The 26,723-nt window shown below is 40.7% G+C and overlaps 2 protein-coding genes and 1 long non-coding RNA gene across 4 annotated transcripts in view; 1 reads left to right on the top strand and 2 right to left on the bottom strand.

Moving 5' to 3' along the window:
• LOC112137456 (complement C3) overlaps positions 1-26,723 on the bottom strand; it is a 217,125-nt gene that overhangs the window by 153,726 nt on the left and 36,676 nt on the right. The gene's annotated exons all lie outside the window — the stretch shown is intronic.
• Positions 16,025-17,910, top strand: LOC118598700. Its single transcript, XR_004947800.1, has 2 exons — positions 16,025-17,350; positions 17,424-17,910. It is a non-coding gene; the product is annotated as an uncharacterized LOC118598700 (long non-coding RNA).
• On the bottom strand, positions 17,975-20,874 carry LOC112137459 (complement C3). Its single transcript, XM_036211650.1, has 5 exons — positions 20,722-20,874; positions 20,443-20,634; positions 20,172-20,327; positions 19,909-20,038; positions 17,975-18,224 (listed from the first exon to the last, which is right to left on the bottom strand). The coding sequence occupies exons 2-5, from the start codon at positions 20,542-20,544 to the stop codon at positions 18,052-18,054; spliced, it is 561 nt and encodes a 186-aa protein (XP_036067543.1). The 5' UTR covers positions 20,545-20,634; positions 20,722-20,874; the 3' UTR covers positions 17,975-18,051.

The following is a 26,723-nucleotide window of genomic DNA, read 5'->3' as shown; positions in this document are numbered from 1 at the left end:
TGATTTTTTAGGACTACAACAGTTGTCTGATTCGCATATTTGATTTGCCAAAGATTTTACGTCAGATGCCCTTCCTGACACAACCCTCTGTATTTATCCAGGCTTATCCGTCACAATGAGACCCTGGCTTGGACCCCCTCTTGGCTACATTCATGTTGTTTGGAGAGGCTAGACTGATTTGGTTTGGACATGTTCAGAGGAGCTGCACGGTGCCACAGTGGTTAGCGCTCTTGCCTCACAGTGAGAAGGCCCCGGTTCAAATCCCGGCTGGGACCTTTCTGTGTGGAGTTTGCATGTTCTCCCCGTGCATGTGTGGGTTTTTGCCCTGCGACAGACTGGCGACCTGTCCAGGGTGTACCCCGCCTTCGCCCATCAGTAGCCGGGATAGGCTCCGGCACCCCGCGACCCCGAAAGGGACACAGCGGTCAAGAAGATGGATGGATGGATGGATGTTCAGAGGAGAGACAGTGAATATATTGGTAGAAGGATGCTGAGTCTAGAGCTGCCAGGAAAGAGGTCTAGAGGAAGACCAAAGAGGAGGTTTATGGATGCAGTGAATGAAGACAGGCTTAGATGGAAAAAATTGATTTGCTGTGGTGACCCCTGAAGCGAAAAGGCGAAAAGAAAAGAAGAAGACTACAACAGTTGTAGTCCTAAAGCAGGAAGATAAGGACGACCTACATTAGTTGAACATGTTGGTTCACTGTAAGAGAAAGAGTAATGATTATAGCAATTTGTGTTGGGTTTTAACAACAATGAGTATTTGTGATATTTTTGAGATTATTTATGAAGAGAAACTGCCAATGCTTGTCTGGGGTGTTTTTGTGTACTTTATTGCTGGCTGCCTCTGAAGCTTCACATCAAGGCAAACTCCGACTGTCACTCATTTTCTGCACCGATCAATAAACTGTTTACAATGGTCAATACTTCCAACATTCTGTTCTGTATTGTCTGTGTATAAAGTAGGAAGAACAAAACTGACTGACGGTATTGTGAGGAGAACATGAATGAATAGAACATGTCTTTGACTAGAGCTATAACAAGTATCCTTTGCTCGAATACTCGCGATCGGCCCTATAAATTTGAGTATGAATATTCACGACGTCAAAGATCGCTGATTCGTGATCTTTATGAATATAATAGGGTGAAGTAAAATATTATCCAAATATTCTCTGGGGATTATATATTTTTGCGCTGAAAATACAGATTACTTTTCGATTTTAGATTTATGAATTAGAACACACCCGAAAGAGCAGCGATACTGTCACCGGAAGTAAACACATCTTCATGTAGGTGAAGCTTTCAGTTTTCAAAATAAGACTAGCAAGATCTCTTTTTCCATTCAGAAACTGAGACTGAAGTTCAGCTTACTTATATAACTTTTGAAAAAAAATATATTTTTTAAAAACAGAGGTTTAACTCCAGTGTTTACATTATTTTGGTTATGATAACTCTTCAACAGTTGGTGCAATTAACGAAACTCTGCCCTCAAAGCTCAGAAAGCAAAGCATTCTGAATTATCAAAAGAAATAAGCGTATGCCACTCTTGACCAGACTGTACTCATGATTAACCTTTTAATTATTGTTATACTGTTCTTTTTAATTGTATTTTGAGCAGTAAAAGAAGGAGTGCACAGGAGACCGAGGAGCTCAGACGAGGAACGAAGCTCGCTAGCTTGCACTCTACAGCGGAGCTTGCTAGCACACTACAGCTCTACACTACACACTATGAACCCACACATTAGACACTTCAAAGGATTTACAAATCCCATTGCATGCACTCTTACAACAAGGACACAACATTCTAGCAAACACCTAATTCCCCAGCACATACACCTCAAGAGCTCCTTGGTTCAGCACGTTGGGGTGGAGCTCGCTAGCTTGCGGAGACCCGAGTGATCTGGCCCCGCGTGGTTAGCAAACAGACCCCGGCAAGCGGCGATCCACGGCTCGATGAGCACCATCTAGTCCAGCACAGCTAACCACCAACTTCGGCGGACGACGGCCCACTACACTGCAAGCAGCGACTACTGAGCCCCGAAAGCCCTCCTAACCCAGACCGCTATTCTGGGTGAGCGTAAACCAGCGCTTGTTGTAGCATGATGCCTTCCACCTCTTCGGCTCCCAGCCCTCTTTCCTGCCCCACATGTCATATGTTTAGTCAGGATCCCGCCTCCTTTAGTGAAGACAATGGTCGTTGTGTTAACTGTAGCCTGACCTCAGACTTGCTGTCCAGGCTCGAACAGCTGGAAGCGCGTCTTACCTCAATGGAAGCTAAACCAGCTAGCCATGCTGTTGTTACTCGGAGCGCTAGCCATGCTAGTAAAGCTGACTTAGCCAGCATCCCACCACCCTCTCAGCAGTCGGGGAATCCCCAGGATGAGTTTGTAGCAGTGGGGAAGAAGCAAAGAGCTAAACGGAAGCACGTAGAGTGCCTGGAGCTCCCTGTATGTAACAGGTTTTCTGCCCTCAGTAACGCACCAACTGAACCGAAAACCCTGGTCATCGGCTCCTCCGAGGTCAGATACGTAAAGCTCAAGGGAGCTACAGTTAGATGTTACCCAGGAGCCAGAGTTGGTGATCGAAGGAAACCTCCGAATGTTAGCCCAGAGTAAGGTGAGGTTCCGTCGGGTCGTAATTCATGCAGGCGGCAATGACGCCCAACGAAGAAAATCACAGATTCTTAAATTAAATGTAGAATCGGTGTGTAAACTGGCTAAATCTGTGTCAGATACAGTAGTGTTCTCTGGTCCTCTGCCAAACGTAGTCAGTGATAAAATGTACAGCCGCTTTTCATCTTTTAACCGCTGGTTAGCTAAATGGTGCCCAGAAAACGGCGTTAGCTTTGTGGACAACTGGAGCATGTTTTAGGGAAAGCCTGGCCTCATGCACAGAGATGGCATTCATCCCAGTTTGGACGGAGCGGCTCTTCTGTCCAGAAACATTTCTGCTAGCTTTAGCCATGCAGCCTGACAACTCAGAGAGGAGACCTGGGGAGAGAGCAGCCGTTTAAAACTCTACCCCCAGAGGCCTTTAGCGCTGGTGCTAACCCAAAACAGGGCTATCCCAGCAGTTCCTAGTGTTAGCTTATGTGCTGGAAGGCAAATGAAAGGAATGAATCACAGAAACAAAAATTATGATGTCATTAAATGTGGGCTGCTAAACTTAGATCAATTCCTTCAAAATCCCTGATAGTCAATGAATTGATTAATGATAATAAACTTAACCTGCTAGCTCTAACAGAAACCTGGCTAAAACAGGATGATTATGTTCGGCTAAATGAAGCAACCCCCCCTAGCTATAATAACTATCAGAAATCCAGGATTTCTGGGAAAGGAGGTGGGTTAGCAGTAATTTCAGAGTCATGCTTACTCCTTAACATTAAAGTTAAACACATTTATAATTCATTTGAGAGCATTGTACTATCTATAAATCACCCAAATAGAAAGACTCAAAAAGCAGTTTTATTTATAATTATTTATCGCCCTCCCGGCCCGTACTCAGAATTTTTTTCTGAGTTTTCTGAATTTTTATCAAATATTATTTCAGATTCTGACGAAATTATAATAACAGGTCATTTTAATATTCATATTGATGATTCCAGTGACTGTCTTGGAAACACATTTGCGGCTTTATTAGAAAATGTTGGTTTCACACAAAATGTAAATCAACCTACTCACTGTCACAAGCACACCCTGGACCTTGTTTTAACTCATGGAGTTGAGATTAGCCAGCTGAATGTCCTTCATCATAACCCCATACTCTCAGATCATTTTCTAATTACCTTTCAGTTTATACTAGAAAATATTACTGCTCCAATAAATAAGAAAGAGCTTAAACGAACATTATTTGACCGTTCTGTTTCCGAATTTAAACTCGCAGTCCAACCAATGTTTAGTAACATTTTGGATAAATATCCTCAGAGCACTTTAAGCCCTGTTGATAATGATCAGTTTTTCAATGATACCATGCAAGCCCTCAGAGGAACACTTGATGGTGGTGCCCCTCTGAAGCTTAAGCTTGTTAGACAAAACAGAGTAGCACCGTGGTTTAACGCTGAAACACGTTCCCTAAAACAAATAACACGTAAATTAGAAAGAAAATGGCGCCGTTCCGGATCAGAGCACTCTCTGAATGCTTGGAAATGTAGCCTCTTAAGTTATAAAAAATCCCTGCGTAAAGCGAGAACTCAATATTACTCAACTTTAATAGCAGAAAATGCAAACAATCTAAGATTTCTCTTTATTAGTACTATACCCAGGCTGACCAACAACCGCAGCTTGGTTGAACCACATATTCCTGCTACTATCAGCTCTGGAGATTTCCTCCAATTCTTCGATAGTAAAATCTCAAATATTAGACACAAGCTAAATGTGGTTATTCCCACTATCAACGCAGGCAGAAGTCGTAGAAATAAAGGCATCCATAGAAACGTCTGTAACATTAGACTGTTTTACTGCTGTGGACCAAGCAGAAATAGCATTAGTTGAGACATCTTCTAAAACCTCCACTTGTCTCTTAGACCCAATCCCCACTAAACTTTTTTAAATAAATCTTCCCCTTTATTAGTGAATCCATATTAACCAAAATAAATACCTCTCTAGAGACTGGTTATGTACCTCAGTCTTTTAAATATGCGGTTGCAGTGCCACATACACACTGTAAATCCCATTTCAACATTTTAGTTGTTTTAATGTTTTATTGCAATTCAACTGAACAAGTTCTTGGTCATGTTGTTCATATAAATTAAAAAATTAAGTTCAACACATCTCAACTAAACAAAAATTCTCAAAATGAAATGTTGTGTTCAGTTGATTTAACAATTTGAGTTCAATCGTCTTTTGGCCCTTCCTACATGTAACCGCTATGGCGGTAAGAGTGCAAATGTTCGCTTTTTTCTCAGAAGAAGTAGAAGAAGAAGCTACAGTTGGGGGGTTGCAGAGAGCAGATGGAGTTTGAACTTCCCTTTTTTTTCAAATTTATGTTGATGGGTCGTCTTTCAGCTGAGGAGGTGGCACTTTTTTGACAAAATAAAGGATATTTTGGACGAAGAGAAGACAAGCCACCACATCTTGGTAAGTTTTGATGTTTTGTTTTCTTGTCAAATTAAAAAAAACGTAGCAACCCAACACAGCTTTATCAAATTAGAGAAGAAGAATAAGAAATGTTTGAGGATTCTGATATAACTTTAATTTTAAATGTTGGATTACTGAGCTTCACTCATGGGACGCGTTTGTGCCTGGATCCTCCATCTTTTTTAGAGCGGGAAGCACACTTTAGTTTTTTCCTTCTTTTTTATTAATTAAGTAGATTTTGTTGTAGGTTAAATGTTGATACTTGTTTTTTGAATGGCGGCAATTACGGCGTTGAATTATCGTGCGCTTCTCTTTGGTCTGTGCACTCCTTTCTTAGTTGGTCAGTCAGGCAGCTCCTTCCTCCACGACATCGGCCTTGTATCTGTGGCAGCAATTGCAGTTAAAAGAACCTTTTTGTTAAATGTGAATTACTGACATGATTATTTTTTTCTGTGTTTATTCCCAGATTCACCTTCAGCGTGTCGCGGAGGAGAAATGCATGCATTCACGTGGGTATGTTCTGACGCACGTTTACATTTAAATATAAGTACTGACTTAATGTTTTAATATGACTTTTTAAAAGTTATAAAACTGATTTGATACATTTCCCGTATTCTAAAGATTGAAGCAGAATTTGCTGGTCTGACATCTGTTAATCTCAAGACTACTTTCTTCAATGGGCTGGATCAGTATCTACCAGGGCTACTAGACCTGTACGAGGCCACGGCTGGGACGCACGCTGGACTGAGCACGCTGTTTTGAAGTAAGTTTACTTAGGCCCAATCCAAATTCTTCCCTTCTCCTTTCCTCTCCATTTGAAGGGGAACTTCAAGTGCGAGTCGTGTCCAGGAAATTTGCTGTCCCTCTGATGTATTCATTCCTGATCCATCCTGGTCACTCCCAAAGAGAACCTCAGCATCTTCATATCTGCTACCTCCAGCTCTGCTTCCTGTCTCTAGGCTGAACAACATGGCTGATTTCACTCCAGTTTTGTACACATTTCCTTATATGTCAGCTGTAATTCTTCTATCACACCTGACACTTTTCTCCAACCATTCCAACCTGCTGCAGTCCTTGTTTTAGGCCCCAGTGGTATTTTGTTTTTTGGATGAAACACCTAATCCTTTATTTTCTTCTTTTTTTCTCTCTCTCTCAAAGCAACCATCTACTCAAAGAAAGATGGAAATTGTTCTGCCGGGCCTTCCCCACTTAAGGAGGACCCCTCATGGCATTCCCAAACTGCTGAAGTAAGCTTAATTTGACCACATTGTTGTTAACAATGCAGTTGTAATGATCTGTTAAAGTTGGTTGTAAAATTATTAAACTGGAAAAATTCACACATCAACGCAGTCCAGTAAGTTAAATCCGGGTAATTTAAATGATCACATCCATACATTTTAAACAAAACAAATTTTAGACCACACAGACAGAGGCAGCAATGCACCACAGCTCTTCCAGCAAATTTGCTGTGCGACTGCAAAAGAAGTGACATTTGTTGTTTTACATTTCATCCCCACTGAAATTACCAGTTACTGTGGCGAATAATCAAAGAATTCAACTTTGAGCCCTGCTTGTGGATTGCAGCAGTGCAACATAAAAACTGGAACTGGAAGTCTTAAAACTAATAACTTTTGCGTTATTTTCTGACGTAGCCCCCCCTTCTTTGCTTTTGCTCATAACCATGCCTGATCCCTGTGGGATAAAAAAACCTAAACAAGGATAAAAATAATTTTACCGTCAAAAAAATATTCCTATTAAAAGCATTCATATATTTACAATTACCCCTTAAAATACCCTAAAAACTAAATGTAGCCTTGGGTGTAGTTAAAACATACGCAGCCATGTGCATCTTGGCTGCGCCTTTTACATGTGGCTAACATTAAGTTTTTGTGCTTGATTGAACTTAAAGCACATGCAAATGATATCAAGCAGTATAGAACCCATTATAATATCTGCTTCAATGAAAGGACAATATTTTCAACAGACCCTCCAATATTGAAGGATTATCCAAATTTGTATTTAGATTTGTGAACGATCAAAGACAGGAAATAAAAATACAGTTCAGCATAAATTAAAATAAATATTGAACATCTTTCTGTTGAAATTGGTCAGGTTACTTTTTATTATTTAAGTCAAATTGTGTTAAGCAGCTGTCAGCTTTCAAACCTAAACACTGAAGTAGTTTTTAACATTTTCGGCCATGTCGCCATTTTGTCTGATGTCACAGTGAAAAGGATCTACTGAGTCTGTTGTCATTAGATTCTCAGCATGAATTGCCTCATGCTGATGTAATCAATGTGAATCAGCTGATCCTGCCGCAGAAGCTAACGACTTTTTTCATATAGGCTCTGCTACAAAATATAATGCTTAGCACGTAAAATGTTGAAGAACTTTGAGAATAGAACAGTACGGAGAACAGTTTAAGGTTTTGTTGTTATATGATCAAAAAGAATAATTACTTTTTTTATGCTTTTTATGTTTATATTAGTGCTGAACTTAATCAGAAGGTTGACACAAAAATAAAAATGATAAACAGCATTTCTTTCTATCTAAATCTGTGTTTTTTTCTGTTTGGTTATTCTGGTCTATTGTTCTTAATAAAGGTATAAATGATGGTGATTTAATACAAATATTTAATATATCCAGTGAAAAGGCAGACACAGAAACAAACATTATAATATAAAGTAAGAATCGTGGTTCGATTCGTGAATCGTTGAGCTTAGCCCTAACACAACACATTGTGGGTTTTTAACTTTTAATTACACCCCATTTCTGTATTACCACTAGAATTGAAAGTGATACGCATCAGGTTTTTTTTCCCTATGGTAAATTAAATATGTATTATTATTCAATCAAGCGCGTTAATATTCACTCTTAAGTTAAAAATAATTTTTTTGTGTGTGTGTGTCTCCAGCTCTCCTCAACTCTTCGGCTTTTAAAGTTTTTTAAAGTTGCCCACAAGCGACTTTAATCACCGAGCTACAGCAACTACTACCACAACGAGGAGAGTTGAACATGGCACCGAAGAAAAATCTTGAAGCCGATCTGGCAGAGCTCAAAGTCGCGTTTGCCGACATACAAGCTAAGCTATTCCCCAGCAGTTCTCTCTGAATCCATGCTGGCAGCCCTGCTGGAAGCTAGGCTAACACCACTGCTACAACTCCTGGAAGATTTCCATCAAGAAAGGGCACGTAACGAACAACGAGATAATCGCCAAGATCTCCTGGAGAGGAGGATGCATGACATGGATCAACAGGCACGGATAAATAATGTGATTCTCACGGGACTTCAACAACTCTGGCCTGGTGCTACCAGCGCTAGCAGTGATGCTTTCGCAGGCTGTGATGGAAGCTAACCCGACCGTGGAGAATCAAGTTGAAGAATTTCTTGCGTCTAAAGGGATTTCCTTGGACCTAAACACTGTTGAGGTCTGTCATCCACTTCCTTGGAGAAAGAATACGGATAAACCAGCGATCCTGATCAGGTTTGTGAATCGCAAGCACAAAATAGCTCTGATGAAACAACAGAAACGTCTGCTGTTTATCTTAACAATCATCTTTGTAAATATTACGCTGATCTGGCAAAGCACGCGAGGCTTTTACGATCGAAGAAACAGATCCACAGCACGTGTATTCTGAACTCCAGAATATTTGTAAAACCACTCGAACCACTGGACCTTAAGAAGCCTCTGAAAATAAAATCCATGAAAGACTTTGAGAACTGTGGGATTACGCATGTTTAACCCTTTAATCCAAGCAAAATGTGAAATGTGAACTCTAAATAAAAAACCTGCTGGATGTGAACTCTGACCCGATTCTGAGCTGAAGAACTCGAGCACATTTCCCTTCAGATGAGACCTTCACAGTCTCTCAGTCATAACAACGAAAAACCTTTATGTGGCCTTGAAGTTGTTCCTAAGCAGTGATGTAGCATTGATTTCTGCTTAAACTGCTGATTCTTTTCTTTTCAACCAAGTATTTCTTGTGTACTATAATCATTTCTTTGATGAATACAATTTGCGCAAATGGTGTATATATATATATATATATATATATATATATATATATATATATATATATATATATATATATATACTAGGGCTTTCAGATTTGTAGCGTTAAAAACGCATTAATCTGACATGTGCTTAACGCCGACAATTTTTTTGACGCATTTATAGCGGTTTTTCTCATACGTGCCTTTCCATACCGCGCGCGCGGGCGTCCCACCCCCTAACTCACCGGTTGCTCTCACCAGATCACGGGTGGCTCTCCAACCACCCGGCTGCTAGCTAGAACCGGCCCGACGCTAGGACCTGAGAGCTCCTGCACCCTAACCCGGCTCGCGTCCAGTACCATGTCTGGTGGTACCGGCTCGACGTTCCGAACAGCAAGCGCACCGGGGGACGTTTTAAGTTTGGTGGAGGTTTAAGCGTGATCCAGCCCCAGCATAGCGGTCTGTCTGCCGGCATATTCATGGCTTGAGCTCCGCTGGACACGTCGCTTCATCGAGCTGTAGCCAGAGAACGCGGCGGCAGTAACAGACTGTCAAACTATCCACAGAGTATCCCGCTTTTCTCAGTCTTTAATGTTTTAAAAAAACAAAAGTTAATTAAAAATGATAAATCTCTATTTCATTTATTACTGCAGCTCAGCAGAGGAGGAAAAGATTTGGTCCTGACAAAAAATGAACATGAAAGTGTTATGGAAATTTGATTTTTGATGTTTTTCATTTTATTTTACTGAACGTTGATTGCAGTTCTGAATTTAAAATGCCCTTCACTTGCACTTGGGCTTTTGTTAGGCATTTTATGTTACAGCCTTTTATTGTTAAGAAAGTTTATCTCAATACAATGTTACAAAATAATGTATTTCTGATCAAAACTATACATTATGCCATTGTTGTTTTCATAATTAATGTAGAACTGCTAAATTCCAAGAAGCACACATTTTTTTTCTTACAAAAGGCCATATATTAATTTGCGATTAATCGCGAGTTAACTCTGGAAATGCGATTAATCGCGATTAAAAGAATTATCGCCTGAGAGCTCTAATATATACATATTTCTTCTCTTTTAAATTAGCTGCCTGGACAATGCGATTAATCATTATGAAAAAATTTTATCGCCTGACAGCTCTAATACATACATATTTCTTCTCTTTTAAATTACAATATTTTAACTTTTTTTTCTATTAACTGAGGAAGATGATTTTCTATTTTTATAATCACTCTTTGATAAATACAAACTGTATTAATTGCCTTATTAGCAAATTAAGATGACTTACTTATTACATTTTGTATTATCATATTTCTTTGAATACAATCTTCAGAGTTTTTTTCAATAAGAATATTAGATGATTTGTTGGGGATGCTTTGAAACGTGATAACATCAAAAATATTAATGATGCTTTTAATCTATTGATATTTGATATTAAGTCCTGAACCGCATATTGATAATTCATGTAGAGAAAATGGTATGGTCGAGTCGGGGTGGGATTATATAAGTTCGCTTCCTTCCACTCCCTTTCAAGTGATCAACTTGTGATTTATTAAGTGATATGTAATGTATTATTTCCTGATTGCTTGAAATAAACCATTTCATTCATTCATTCATTCATTCAAGTTCATTGTGAAGGAACTGTAACAATGTAATGCCACCGGAGGCTGGAGATTGTGTTCAAAGATTTTCAGTCAAAGACTTCATGCACTTAACAGCATACTTCACAGGGGTGTCATCATCCATTTCCTCTCTCCCTTCCTCTCACTCATGGTGCAGAACGGAAAATAACATGACGGGATAGAATTACTAAAAGCTAAACATAGTAAAATAGCCAGACAAATGTACACAAAAACCCATACTTAAACCCCAATCCGCCTAGATATGAAAATATAATGGTATCCCACAATTCCTTGCGTTGCCAGATGTGACAGCAGACCTACTGTCTGTGACCATCACTATAGTACTTACGTGGGAGGACACCAAGCCAGGGGAGACAGTCGGCTCTATAAGGAATAGTCAGTACGTAACAAATTAAACAGTCACTTAAGTTTAAAATTGAAGTTATGATCCCCTCCCTTTTTTTCACATCAGTTTAAAATAATGATGGATAGTGCTAACATTTAGATGTAATAAATTGTGCTACCACAGCTAAAGATGCCATTGTTAGCTAGCTAAGAAACGTTTGCTTCGTAAGCCTTCCGCTTTCCTAGGCTTGTTTAAATTACATCTACATTACAATGATTGTCAATCTTTACTGGTGTCCAATGACAGACGTGAAGTCTTGTCCACTTTTGTCATGGAAGGGCTAACACCTCAATGTAGGGGTGGGGTCGTCTGGACCACATAAGAGAGCACGAGGGTTAACAGGGTTCCCGTGGTCTATAAAAGTCCTAAACACACTAAAAGACTGACAGGAGCTATGTTCAACACATATCAATTTACTTAATGCTCATATTCATGCTGTCCTCTTTTAGTTACATGAGCAGAATAGGTTAGAGCTCAGCCTTTTTGTAGATCTTTGCTTTAGTAGTTTTTTTTTTTTTTAATATTGAAACTCCAATCATGAAAAAAAAATAATTGCTTTTTAACTGCTTTTTATTTTTATTGAATGCAATACACTTCCATATGTCACTGCAGTTTCTTCCACACCAACACAAATGGCCTTTCATATGGCGGCTGAAATTCTAATGGCAAGGCAGGCTAACCTGGATTTATTCGATTGATTAAATACTTGGCTTGATTTAGCATCACTGGCTAAAATAGTCTGACTGAAATTTATTTATTTTTAGTTTTAGAAATTTTTTGAAAGGTTTTGAAAAGTCATGGAAAAGTTTTGGAAAACCATTGCTGAAGTGCACGAACCCTGTAAATACTTATTTAAGATTTGATTAATGTCATGCATTTCTTATTTTTATTTATTTATTTATTTATTTATTTTTTTATCCCACTCAAAGATATAGGCCATGCTGTATTTGTACAATCAGAACAGTGACCAGGTTAAGACTTGGGACCTGTCAATGGAAATAAATACTGAATGTAAAAATCAGCAGATTGACTTACAACCACTCGCAGGTTTTTCTTCACTCCATCACTCAGGGAGGAATCTTTGACGGCAGCTTTGACCTCGATTGGAAGAGTTCCCTCCTTCATGGGAATAATGATGAAGGAAACAGAACTTGTGGTCATGGCCCCAACTTTTACCTCCTGTCGATATTTACCACGTTTAAAAGCTGCGCTGCACACGTCATTTTCCTCGGCTAGATCTATGCGAACCTTGATAGAGACAAAATGGTGGAGGAAATTCAGACTCAAACAAATAAAGACAAATGGTAGAATGAGGGGACTTTTGTGCCTCATTTACACTGAGTGGTATTGTAAGAGGCATGGTGAGGAGTGAAACGGTCTAGTTAATTCTGGCAAGCAATTTCACTCAGTTAAGCTTTGCTTCCACTGAGTGGTTTGTTCTCATGGCCCATGCGCAGTGTAGACCGCTGGAGTGTCATTGTGTCATTGTAATGTGACAACTAGAAAAGCAACAACAACCCTAAAGCTCACCCTGTATCACACCATCGCCAAGGATAGCAAGGAACATTTTCATTTCTGCCACAAACATGGGCTTGCTGTTGTTGGTAGGCTTTTTCAAAACTTGTGACCAAAAGAGTACACAGGAAATTGCAAAAACCCAAATGCTTACAAATGTTGGAAACGTTAGTTTAAATAAGCGCCATATTGGCACTTTCTTTCAGTTGTGTTCCTGTTTTCCTGCACTCACTGTTATGGTCTCTGGCTTGTAGTTGTGCAGAATGGCTTTTACTTTCAGCTGTTCTCCCCGGGCAGCTGAGTACGGCAGCTGGAGGTCTATGAAGAAATCTTTGCGGACAATCACCTCCAGTGGCTCTCCCACACATATGCCTTCAATAAAAACCCACAGGAATCAAAGTTTTACAGAGGTGGTGATAGTTTGGTGGGGGTCATATAATGCAGAAAGGTCCGATTATTTACTAACCATGTGTTCTTGACAGGCTGATGCCAATGAACTCCCATGTTGTGATGGAATCTTGCAGAACAATATTTCTCACCATTGAAGTGGAGTCACTTAAACGCAAGAACAATGGGAACACTGTTAGAGACATCTGGCATATGGGAGTTACAGGTAAATAGAGGAATGTCCCTCCTGCAGGACGGTCTAGACTGCGACTCACCAGTTGGGTGTATTTTGGGGGCATCCTGGCAGGATGATGTCGTTCCACAGCCAACTTTCCGGGAAATGGCTGCGACTAAATATTTCATTGCTTTCCATGTAGCTCTCATCAGTCTCACCTGGAATACAGAAAGTAACTTTGAGCTGTTTCTTTTTCATGTGAACAGTCAGTGTTGATCAAGAATCTTACTGTGGGTCAGCAATAGGCTATTCTCTTTTTTTTTAAGCAGTTCTTTTTCCATCTCTTTGTAGCAGGTGACAAAGGCATTGACACAAAGTCTGACCATCCACAATGTACTCGCAGCGCATCTTTAAACTTAAGATAATCTACGCCTTAAATATGGATGTGGCATCTTTTTCTTCTTCTTCTCACAAGAACGCTATAGGGGCAGCAATTCTGATAAACAAGAATATATCTTATGGCTCAGTGGGCTAAGTATAGGGTTTGCAACCAGGAGACCTGGGTTCAGTCCCTGGGGTTGTCCACTGATCTCCATCCAGATTTGGTCCTTAGGCAAGACCCTTGACGCTGCTTCCTAACTGGGTTCCTGTGCCCTTCAATTGCGTCAGGAAGGACATCCGGCGTAAAACTCTGCCAAATCACTGATGCGAAAGAGTAGGTGCTGCTTTGCTGTGGCAACCCCGAATGGGATAAGACGAAAGGTGAACAACAAGAATATATCTTTATTGATTTATTTTAAATAAATGGTACATTATTTCACCTCAATGTTGTCTTGTGTGGTATATACGCCCCTAATTATGATGATCCACCCTTTTTCTTTTGTGTCTATGGCCAGATGCCGTGCTTGAACTCTCATTTGCTCATTATGGGAGAGGACTTTAACTTATTTATTGCTTTGGGGACACATACTGTAGGTCATCTAAGAGCTAGTTACCCTGCATCCAAATCTGCTTCTTACTTATAATGAGTCCTCTTCATTTATGGCGTTTCAGATATTTGACATTGACAGTGGTTCTCAGCCCACTGTCGACTGCCCTAACCGAGTGTCCGCACTGCTGCTACCATACCATTTTTTAACAATCAGACGGTGACAGTGGGAGAGCAGCATGGGGCAGGGAGGTGGCGGTCTGAAATTGGCCAATCATCAGATGATTTTGTGGACGTTGGAGATCTATCAGTCAATTATCACGCTACTGGTATCTTGCCAACCGCCTGGCATTGGACTGATACCATGAGACCCCCAAACGTGCCCAGGCAGCTTTCCAGTGTCTAAAAAATTGTCCGGTTCTGCTCAATTTTCACTTTCCTCCGGCATCATGTGGGTTCCTGGTGCAGCATACCACAAAAGTAACAAGACAAAGCAGAGCAGAGACGAAGACTGTTACAGATGCACCATTACTACAGCAAAAGATTCTGGAGGTAATCTCTAAACTGCCATAAATCTCCTATCCCAGATGGTCTAATCAGTGAAGTTTATGCAGCTTTTGCTGGAAAACCAGCCCTTTTAATGACCACAATGTTTACAAACAAACTTTTTTATTACTGGTCAGCCAATTTGTGCTGCATGTCTCTTTGGGCTTTTCATTTAACTAATGTTGACTTTCCATTAATGAAGATGGAAAAACTTTCCTCTGGTTTTATGTCATTGCTATCTGTAACCGGTGCACACTCCCACTATCTAAACCTTTATTAATTCATAGCCCTGTGGTATGTGACTCAATCAGAATATACCATCAATTTAGGAAACATTTGGGGTATTTAGGATTAAGATTTCCCCCATGTGGCATCAAATTATTTATTTTCCCCCCTCATGGTTAGATGTTATATTTCAGAAATCATCAATTATTATTATTTGTATTATCAAAGTCATTTAATGCCACTATATTTTGTGTAATTGTTGACATCGGGGTCAAGGGGTTGGTTGTATTTGTGTTGAACATTGTGTCAAAACTCAATATAGTTAAAGATTTAAAATAAAAATAAAAAATCAATCTTACTGCCGGCCATCTTTTCAAGCAGTGTTTTTTCCAAATTGCTGCGAGTAACCATTTTATTTGCTGTCCATGTCTCATCTGGAATACAGAAAGCAACTTTGAAGTGTTTGTTTGCATGTGAACAGTCAGTGCTGTTGATGCAGACTCTTACTGCGGGCCAGATGCAGACGCTCCTCTTTCTTTTCAAGCTGTTGCTTTTCCATCTCTTTGCAGCAGGTGAGGAAGGCATCGACACAAGCCTGACCATCCAGAATGTACTCAGAGCGACGCTCACATGTGTATGAAACTGGGGAGTCCTTCATGCCGTCCAAACAACAATCCCGCTGTAGAGCTTCCTTATACTGGCTCACTAACCACAGCAAAAAGTTTATAGGGAGTCATTTAGGAGACAAATATTGTGCATAAAGTAAAGGTTTTCTATTTTCAATTCTAAGACAGGACAATGCATGCATTGGTATTTGCTTCCTGGAGTTTCTCACATAATGTGGTTCTGACATCCATGATGGTCGAGGCGCGCCTTCTCCTGGACGGTGCTGCACATTTTACTTCTGAAACAAGATCAGAGCAGAAACAAATGCACATCAAGAAACCTGAAAAGTCCTCAGATGTCAGCACACTGTCAAAGAAGTAAACAGCAATGACACTTGGAGAGCTCTTTCACCGTAAAGTAGTGGTTTGAATCTATTTAAAAAAAAACCCTTATTCTACTTTAATTTGGTTTCATGCTGACCAGACCCTTCATCCCAGGTTTATGTTTTAAAATATACCGCTGTGTTATGTAGTCTCCAAACAGTGTAGTCAAAACATTAAGATAGTTGACATCATATGCAAATTAATCTTAACTAAACTGTAACTTGCTGTGCCTTTCCATTAGGGGTGTGCCAAAAAAATGATATTGCGATATATCGCGATATTTAGTCCTGTGATCGATTCCCGATGGGTTCTCACCAAGTATCGATATTATATTTTCATTTGAAGAGGCTGTTGTGCTTTGCGTCTGAGTTGCGCGGCGGAACTATTGAGCAGCTGGGCGCGCTGCGTTGGACTTTTAATAGCGATGCACGTGCTCATTTGGAAGAAGCACCGGTGAGATACAGTCTCTGGCTGTGTCCAAATTCAGGTTCTGCATCCTCCCGAGGCCATGGCCTTCGCGATTTCCGATGTCCGGGTCCTTCGTTAGCGGGTATACCGGATGTTAAGTGCAGTGAATTTGGACGGTCTAGCCTTGTTTTTTTTTTTTTTTTTAACTTTATTGAACAAACAAAACAACAAAAGCTGTTTTAACTTTGCTAGCTAGTTTCTTGTAGCCTGACTGGCCACAGTGAGTTGAACGTGTTGTGAATCATTTAGCTCGAAATGATTCTGAGTTTTTTTTTAAATGTAAATTTTACTTTTGGCGGGGTTGTAAGAAGAACCATCGCTACCACCGGCACGTGGTATTTTTCCGGCGGACACAAAACGATCTGCAGGAACTGTGTACAAAGGCTTAAAAAACATCTACGAGCTCTTTTACATATTAGCTTTAGCTAGTTTAATTGAAATATTTATTTAGCAACACTATTACAAGTTGTAAAATATACAAATACTGAATTTGTGGGTTTGTGGATTATTCAAGTTTTGTTTATTTCACAAGTTATTGCTGTAAATGTAACTTAGTATAAGTACCTACACTTTTCTGAGAATTAAAAACATGTACCAAATAACTACAATGGGTTCTTATTTGATTAATCATACTACAATAGTGTTAAATGTTAATTTAATCTTCAGACTTTTGTTGCAGCAATTAATTTTTTTTGTATTTATTTGAAAATTTGATTTGAAATCAGTAAAAGTAGTTTTTGTAATGATGTTTTATAGTTTAATAACAAATTACTTAAAACCACATATTTTTAATATAAATGTGTTTCTTGTGTATTTCATTTTAACTAGACTAGACACCTGTAATCCAGAATCAACCAGTCTCTCAATCCTTTAGCTGTTTGTCCAACAGTGAAGACCCAAGAACAGACTTCAGAATGAACAGGAACTCTCCTGCAGTCTTCCTGAACCTCCTTGATCAGGATCGGGGACATCCATATCCTCCTGCAAGTGCTGGAGCTGCATCACACTTCTGTACCTCATGTAAGTGAACACACTGCAGTTTTTCAGTATTATTTGGAATATATTTGTATAAATTTAAACGTATATATTGCAGGTTGTCACAGCGTGTGCCATCCTCCACAACATCTGCCTCTGTGTTGACGACACCGAGGCCCCAGAGGAAGATGTGGAGGTGATGATGAGGACGCTGGTTTGGAGGTCACCAGCGGTACTCTCTGACAGGATCAACTACCGGCTGAGGTTTCGGCCCTGGGGGAGGTACCACCTTGATTACTGGTAACAGGTAATTAAATAATCAAGATTTTTTTTTCCAAGTTTTTTTTTTTCCAAAGCCTATAAATTCATTATCTCATATTTATGGATAATTTTTGGTCATGCGGCATCCGTCCACAGCCAGCCCTGCAAACCCTGAAGATGGACGATACAGTCTACAGTGAAGATGATCCTGAAACTCTCAGCAGACCACCTTGCAAGATGTTACAATCACCACCCAGAAAGTTCCATCCCGGGTCTCAGTCGAAGCCCCCCCCCATCCATGTCGACTATCTTTGTAAATAGTTGGAAATAAAAGTTACAATTAATCCATGACAATCACTGTGTTTGATTTAGATCTTTATTTAAATTAACAAAACAAAAACAAACATGTTTAATATATCAAACATAAACTTCATTTATTTATTATCAGACATCTAAGGATTTTAACAGCAATTCTTTCCAGCAGACTAAAGTTGGTCAAAAGTTACCCTCCTCTCTCGTGCGCTCTGCTCTTCTGCCTCATGTCCTCTGCTTAGGTCTAGAAGCTCATCACTGTTTCTCCTTCCTTCTCTTTCTTCACTCTCCTCTCTTTCACTCACTGCTGTACTTCTCCAGCAGATCCATTTTCTCCAGGATTGTCCTGAAAAACACAGAAAACAAAGCAGGAGAGATGACAGGTTTAATCCCTCTCAAAAATGTTTCACATTAAAACACAAAAACACTCAACTCTACAGTAATGTCACCAACTCTGTTGTTATTGAGCTCCTGCCCTGTTTGTTTGGCAGCTAACCCTGTTTCAGCTACTTTTCTGCTCACCTGATCAGGTGTGTTCAGTCAATCAGAAACGGAGCTCATCCAATCCAGCTAATCAGGAATTACTGAAGCAGGGCAGTGGAGTTCACGAAGAACAGGGTCGGTGACGCCGGCTCTATGATTATAATGAAGACGTATGTAAATGTACGATAAGCCAAAGCAGGTGGAAAAAAATTGGCGCCAGTAAAAAGATGATCATTTTCACCCCGGAGTTTTATAATTACTGCCGTCTGTTCTTTGGCCCCTAAAATTACATAAAATTAGGTTTTTAATTTTCGTTTTCATCAAGAAAGAACAAAAGCGAACGACCGAAGAACAGCAGCAGGATCTAGCATACGAGCCGAGACCGCCATATAAGCACTTCTGTTGTAACATTTCATATCAAAATAACGTTAAAATATTTTATTTTAATCATAAAAAACATAAACTTATCAGATTAAAGTTTTTACTTACATTTAAAAGTGAAATTTTCCCCGACTCCGCGTCCCGCATCAACGTCCGCCATTGTTGCCAGAAAATTTCTTCGGGGCCGACCGCAATGCATCTTGGGATACGGTCAGCATAGAAGGATACACCAGAACGATCCTTCAAAATTGGAAGAGTGAGGCCGTTCGTCGGCCGAGTTTGAAGCAGACCCTGAATTTGGACAGCACTTGTCGCGACGCTGTGACGTCACCGGCCGACAAATCCGGCCTCGGGAGGTCGCAGCACCTGAATTTGGACACAGCCTCTGTAGCGCGTGTGTGAAGCATGTCTACCTGTCAGCATTTATCATCCATCCGTTTTTTTCTTCTTCGACTTGTTTTAATCCTCAGTCTACATCATCTTCATGGTCTCAATGACACAGCTAAATGTTAGCTAAATACTGGATGTTTTTGTTGTGTTCAAGCTAGTGGAAATGGAATCTGCTGCATCGGTGCCAATATAGCCTTAGGAAACTGGTCAGTAGAAAGCACCATGTTGCATGCTAACAAGAGAAAAGTCTTCTTCACGATCCGGTCTGCAGTGGTCTGAGGAGGTGGATTCAGAAAGCAGCCAGTGTCTGCAACCACTTCTTCTCACAGCAGCTCATTCTGAAATCTCTAAGAAGATTTTTTTTGTTTTTGGCAGAGGAGAAGCTTACTGTTTTCTAGTGTGGTCTTAACAGTCATATTGTGTTTAAATCCAGTCTTTTCAAAAGCAGGATATCAGAGCCTAATTGAGTTTCATTACTTTTTTAATTAAAAGACGGTCAGTATTTCATAAACAGTTCAGGATATTTTTTAAAGATAAAAGTCGTTGTTTCCCTTTGTTCAATTTCATGTTTGCAATGGCACTGACTCTAGATTGCAGGGGTTTTTTTAAATTTATGTTACTATTCTGCTATTGTTCTCATTCTGTTCCTGTTTATGCCAACATTTGTTTCGGAGTGAGTTGTATCAACCTTCAAACTTGAAACAATTCAAGATTTTGAATCTCAAGTGACTTTACTTTGCATAAAATGTTCACTGACATAGGAAAATTGTGCTTACCTTGTCTGTAAGCTGTTCCTGATGCAGTACTGGACTCAAATAACAGCCCAGCATCATAGAACACACTCAAGCCATCCTTCCCTCCACCAGGAGTGCAGCCAGTGTCATACTTCTCCACTTCATCCCAAATCTGATATGTAAAAAAAAATCAGACATCCAAAGGTTATAGCTTACCTTGTATGCCTGGTAGGAAACCAACTGAGTTGGGTTTTTCTTTGTTAATCATAAAACAATGAAGAGTTTTTAAAGGTACAATTGCCTACTTTTTTCTGTGTGAGCCGGTGTTTGCTGTTTAGGACGTAAACACCTTTGTTTACAGCCACCAGTCCCACGGTGGCACCTGGATCTCCAGAGACCTTTAAACTGAACATCTTTCGGGGCTCGTAGACAGCAGCAGGTCCTCTTGGCTCTAATTTCAGCTGCAATTCATGTCACACAGAAGTATATGAAGATATAAAGCAGACAGGAGCAGCAGCACTATTTTGTATGTTGGCCGTGAACAGGGGAATAAACAGCTGCTTGAACATGTCTTACCGAGCCTATGCACGAATCTTTAACATCCACCCAAACGGAGTCTGACACCACTTCATTATCGCTGGGATGGTAGAAGGCAACGATCCGGAAAGATGGCAGCATCTCTTTGGTAACGGGAATTATGAGGGAGATCAACACTTGGCCTATTGTTTTATAGCGTCCAAATTTCACCAGTTGACCTCTGCTTGTGATCTGGAGACATAGAATCAAAATTAAGAATTCAGTAAACAATAAGTCAATCATGTTTATGACCTAGAATACAAGGCCAACATCTCTCACCAGATAAGTGATGTCTTTGCTTCCACTTGACTGCTTGTTCAGAATTAGGTTGATTTTCAGGTTATCACCTAATTTGACTTCAGTTGTGTCTATACCTGTTAGTGGGAAGAGTGTTTAAAGCCATGCAACAGAATGTATAATGCCTTGTTTAATAACACTGAATCATACGTTAATATTCTTGGGTTTTCATTACTTCTCAATTTAAATGATTTAACAGAGCTCAACCTTAATGGGGCCATACAATGAAAATTCTACTTTTTGAGGTTTTAAATTATTTTTACTGTTCATTCCTCACTATAAAGAACCCCAAAGCGGTATTTTGATCCATTCATGGATTTACGAGTAATCCTCTAAAAACCGGTGCTGCCTGCAGCAGCCCCTCCCATACCCACGAAAACGAGCAGGTGGCATTGTGGTGACATCAGTACGATGTGACCCCCACCCCCAGGAAAAATTTGTGCTGCAAGCTTCGCCCCCAGACTACAACGGACACGCACCCACTTTCTCAGCGGAGCTGTGATTCCGAAATAGTTATCCTCTGCCAGAATGTGTACCCTGGCAGGGTATAACTTCCTTGGCATCAGAGCTGTACCAGGAGCTGCTCTCTGACCCATCTTTTGAGGTAAATTTCCCTGTGTGTAAATGCAACTACTCAATGTGTCTTCCGGATTGTAGTGCGGGTCAAGAGCTCCACAATACCATATCCATCTTTAAAAATATTTCAGAGGTTGTTATAAGTGCAAACCGCTGGCACACGCAGGCACGTTGAGGAGGCTGTTTAGCAGTCGAATTGAAGTTGGTACAAACTGGATATAGCTCTCTTTGTCTTGAAAGGCTGAGATCTGAATCTGCGATCTGAGGGCAACAAGCTGTAGTGGGTGTGAAGAATGTGTGTGGCATCTGTGGCGATCAGTGAACCTTTACGTTGAGCTCTTTTATTGTAAATTGTCATGAGTGACTCCTGTTCTTGGCCTACAATTTTACTGCTGATTTTAATGATTCTGTTAATTGTATTACGATTACCAAGACTGAGTGAACCAAACCAAGCGACAATATTAAATGAAGGGATGGATTCAATGAAGCATTTGTAAAAGGTTATCAGGATGGACGGATGGTTTTGGAGTTTACGTAGAAAACAAGTTGACATTTTGCAAAAAGGTGTTCACTGTTGAAATGTGAATTTGTGATCAATTATGGTACCAAGGTATTTATATGAGTTGACTTGTTCAATTGTTTCATTATTAACAGGCAGACTTTGCATATTGGATTGTCCATGGTGGAAACAGAGGGTCATCTCTTTGGTTTTCGACACATTCAAGTCCAGACAGTTATTTTTACACCAAGAAGAGAAAGTGTCCAGTTCCTGCTGCAACACATCTGTGTTGGTGGTGTCCATGATGACAGTGTTGTCCGAGTATTTTATACATGTGATTCCCGGGGTTGAGTTTCTGCAGTCAATTGTGAAGAGAGTAAAGAGAAGTGGAGATATCACAGAGCCTTGTGGAGCACCTGTGGAGATTGACTTGGCGGAGCTGAGGTGGTCGTTTACTGTGACCCTCTGAGGTCTTGCTGTCAGGAAGGACAGGACCCAGAGGATCAAATGAGGGTTGACGTCCATCTGGAGCAGTTTGTGTCCAATCAGGTGTGGTTGCAAAGTGTCAAAGGCACTTGAGAAGTCCACAAAAAACAGTCTTCAAATCAAATCAAATTAAACTTTATTTATAAAAGCGCTTTTTATACTCTCAGCAACTCAAAGCGCTTCACATTTAAAAACAAAACATACACAATAAAAGCCCAACCCACCCTTCACATACACACACCCTCCCCATAACACATACACCCATGGCCCCACACACAATGGATACTTTAAAAGAAAATTGAGACACTTGTAAAATAAACTTAATATAAACTTAAGGCTTGGCTCTGCTGTGAGGAAACGAGGATTCTATCATACCAGGGACCAGCTCAGTCAAAGGAACATCACCACGGCACCCACCCAGACTTGGACAGCAACGGAGTCCACTCCACAGCTGTGAGGCTGCAGTTCAGAACTCCAGCCACCCCAGCAAGGGCGAGAACCACGGCAACGACCCCAGACCAAGCAGACAAGCCCTAATATGATAGAACCCACAGGAAATACTGGGGTTAAAACCAATGCAAAATGCTTAAATGAAATACATAAAATGCATTCAAAATGCAAAATTAAAAATAGGTATAAATTCATAAGATAAAATAAAATAAATAAATGACTACATAAATAAAATAATATATTAAAACTAATAGAATAAAGAAGCAGATAAGATCAACTAAAAGTAGCATTAAAAAGGTGAGTCTTGAGCCTCTTCTTAAAAACCTCTACGGTCTCTGCGGCCCTGAGACTCTCCGGCAGGCTGTTCCAGAGGCGAGGGCCGTAATGATGAAACGAAGCCTCACCATGCGTTTTGGTCCTCACCTTAGGTGCCAGAAGACCTCAGGGTCCGCGAGGGTTCATACTTTAAAAGAAGATCACTTAAATAAGAAGGCCATGGCAATAAAAACATTTACAAACAATTAAAAGAATCTTAAAATCAATCCTGAAACGCACAGGGAGCCAATGCAGCGATTTTAAAACGGGTGTAATGTGATCCCGCCCCTTGGTCCTTGTCAGAACTCGTGCCGCCGAGTTCTGTAATAATTGTAAATTTGAAAGAGATTTTTGAGGTAAACCAGAGAGCAGGGCATTACAGTAATCTAAACGACTAAAAATAAAAGCATGCATCAGCACCTCTGTGCTGGCAAGAGAGAGGAATGGGCGGACTCTGGCAATGTTTTTGAGATGATAAAATCCTGTCTTAACGACATTTTTAATATGAGGAATAAAATTCAGCTCAGAGTCTAAAAGAACGCCCAGGTTTCTCACACAGTGAGAGGGATTAAAATTATTAAGCAATGGTAAAATTATCTCTCTCTTATCTTCAGGACCGATGATTAAAACATCTGTTTTGTCCTGGTTGAGCTGTAAGATGTTTTCTACCATCCACGACTTTATATCTAAAATACAACTTAAAAGAGTGTTTATAGGTTCAAGGTCATCCTCCTGATGACATCCCCAAGAGGCAACATGTACAAGTTAAAAAGAACTGGACCTAAAATTGACCCTTGGGGAACCCCACAACTTATTTCATGGATTCTTGAGGAGCATGTATCCATACTTACATAAAAGTGTCGATCTGTAAGGTAAGAATAAAACCACTTAAGGACATTTCCAGAGAGGCCCACTAGACTCCTAAGTCTATTTAATAAAATCTGGTGATCTACTTTATCAAAGGCGGCACTAAGATCCAGCAGCACCAGAACAGAAAGTTTCTGTGAGTCTAAACTAATTCTAAGATCATTAACGATATTTAAAAGAGCTGTCTCTGTACTGTGGTTCATTCTAAAACCAGACTGATATTTTTCTAAAATATTTTTGTTATTTAAAAACTCATGAAGTTGAGTAGCGACATTTTTTTCTATAATTTTACTTAAAAACGGCAAGTTGGATACAGGTCTGTAGTTATCCAGAGTATTTGGATCTAAACTGCTCTTCTTCAGAAGGGGCCTCACCACCGCTGTCTTACAGGCAGAGGGGAAGACACCCGTCTGAAGAGAGCAGTTCACTATATTTAAAAGCTCTGACTCAAAGAATCCATAAAATGTTTTAAAAAGTGAAGTGGGAATGGGATCTAAAAGGCAGGTTTTGGTGTTTACTTGGGATAAAACTCGACCAAGCATTTCCGCATCAACCAGGACAAAACTCCCCAGTGTTTCTTATGGTGATCTGTTAAAACTAGAGTACTGCACAGATGAAAGACTAGATCTTGTACCATTGATTTTACCCATGAAGTGGTCTCCGAAGTCCTCACATGTAGCATTAGATCACGGCATGGAGGACTTATGAAAATCTTTGTTTATTAAAATACCTATTGTTTTAAAAAGAAATTTTGGATTCCGCGACCCCGAAAGGGAAGAAGCGGTCGGGAAAATGAATGAATGAATGAATGAATGAATTTTGGATTGTTTTTATTTTCTGTAATGATGTTTGAAAAGTAAAGAGTCCTGGCCTTTTTTAACTGAGTTATTGTAAATTTTGAGTTGTTCCTTTAAAATGTATTGATGAAGTATTTCCAGAATTAGTTCCAGATGACTAAAGGCTCCATGCAGTAGAGTGAGCACCCCATTAACCCCTCTCTGCTGCTGGTATGCAAATTGGAACGGGTCGGCGTGCGTGCTGATGTCGGCCTGCAGCACTTGGCTATAACAAGCTTCTCAAGGCTCTTCATGGCCAGGGATGTTAGAGCTACCGGACGGTAATTATTGTTGGATTTAGGGTTATTCTTCTTTGCAACTGGACAGATGATGGATAACCTCCAGATTGAGGGGATAGAATGCTCAGCCAGAGATTGGTTGAACAGTGAGCAGAAGACACCAGCTAACTGGCTGCTGCAGGCTTTCAGAAGGCGTCCACACATCTGGTCTGGCCCAGGTGCTCTGTGAGGTTTTGTAACCCTCAGGATGCGCTCCACATCTCCAGGCTGGAGCTCCAGGTTTTCAGTGGCCTGAATCATGGAGGAGAGCTTAGTAACGAGCTCCTCCCTGTCATGAGTGTAGTCACTGATCAAACCTGCAGTAAAAGTTGTTAAGATCCTTTGCCATCCCGACACTGGCTTGAGCACTGGGCAAAGCTAAGCTGGAGTTGGTGGGGAGACCAGCCAGGGTTTTAACACCCCCCCAGGCATCCCTGGCTTTGCCTTTGCACGAGCGCCAGCTGATTGAACTCATGGGAGAGATACGTAGGTCTGAATGACAGTGCGAGCAGCTCAACGTCAGGTGTACAGCAGGAGTGGATGACTGTAGCTGATCTTCTCCACATCTGATTGACGTACACACACAGACCGCCCCCATGTTTTTTCGGGCTACTCACAGTGTCCCGGTCCAGGCGAATTGGGGTCCCAAACCTATCCAGAGAGAGGTGCGAATCCGCGACAGTGCTGTCCAGCCATGTTTCAGTGAAGCAGATCAGGCTAGCATCTTTGTAAGCCCACTGTTGGCGTGTAGTTTGTCCAGTTTATTTTGAAGAGAGTGACTTTTGGGGAGTAGAATAGAGGGGAGCGGAGGGCTTATTGGGGTCCCGGAGAGTCTCTTCAGCCTTTGCCTCACTCCTCTCCTCCTTCCCCGCTTCCTCCACCGAACAGGCCTGCTGTTGCCACCAGCTCCGAACCGTCCTGGTAGAACCTCGGTCCAATTTTGTAAATCCGCTTGTGTTGGAAAGCATGAATACCGGAGGAGCTGAAGCTCTTCCGAGTATATTTCAGGGATTCACTATTGCATTTTATACCAAGGACGATCGGGGTTCCGATTAGTAGGAGCAGGAGCAGGATAAACATCCACTTCCTCATTCTGACCATAGACTGTAAAAATAATGGACTGAGCAAGCAATGAGGTCCCCCATTGGAAATGCATTACTTCCTCTCCTCGCGAAAGTAGGCCGTCGCTTTCACCGTCAATTCCTGAAACGGATACCGCCATTTGCAAACAATCTTCAGCGATTGGTCTGAGTCATAGCTGAGTCATCGAATCTACAGGAAGTACTGTCACCAATCTGGAGTGAGATTATTGCAACCGTCTGCCTATTTCCACGCCTCGACCACGAGACCGCGGATGTAAACAGCTTCTACTTTAATAACGGCGGCTCGGGAGAATTGTACAAGTCATTGTTGAAGTCTTTGAGGGAGAACCATTCCAACATTGGATTCTGTCAGCGGTCCTTTTGGATTTACTTACATTTATTCCTTTTTGTCGAGATAAAAGGAGCATTTGGGTGACGCCACTGGAGAACTACACGTGCTCCCCTCTCGCGCGCGCCGCAGCTTTTCAGTTGTCATTTGTGGCCACCTTACAGTCTGATCAGATGCACGTGAGAAGCGCGTTCAGCGGTATTTAAAATAAATAACCATCCTAACAAGAGAACAGCTGGATCTTTT

Source organism: Oryzias melastigma, linkage group LG1 (assembly GCF_002922805.2).
Source record: "Oryzias melastigma strain HK-1 linkage group LG1, ASM292280v2, whole genome shotgun sequence".
Classification (NCBI taxonomy): domain Eukaryota; kingdom Metazoa; phylum Chordata; class Actinopteri; order Beloniformes; family Adrianichthyidae; genus Oryzias; species Oryzias melastigma.
The sequence above is the reverse complement of the archived record's forward strand: the minus strand, read 5'-3'. Positions and strand labels throughout refer to the sequence as shown.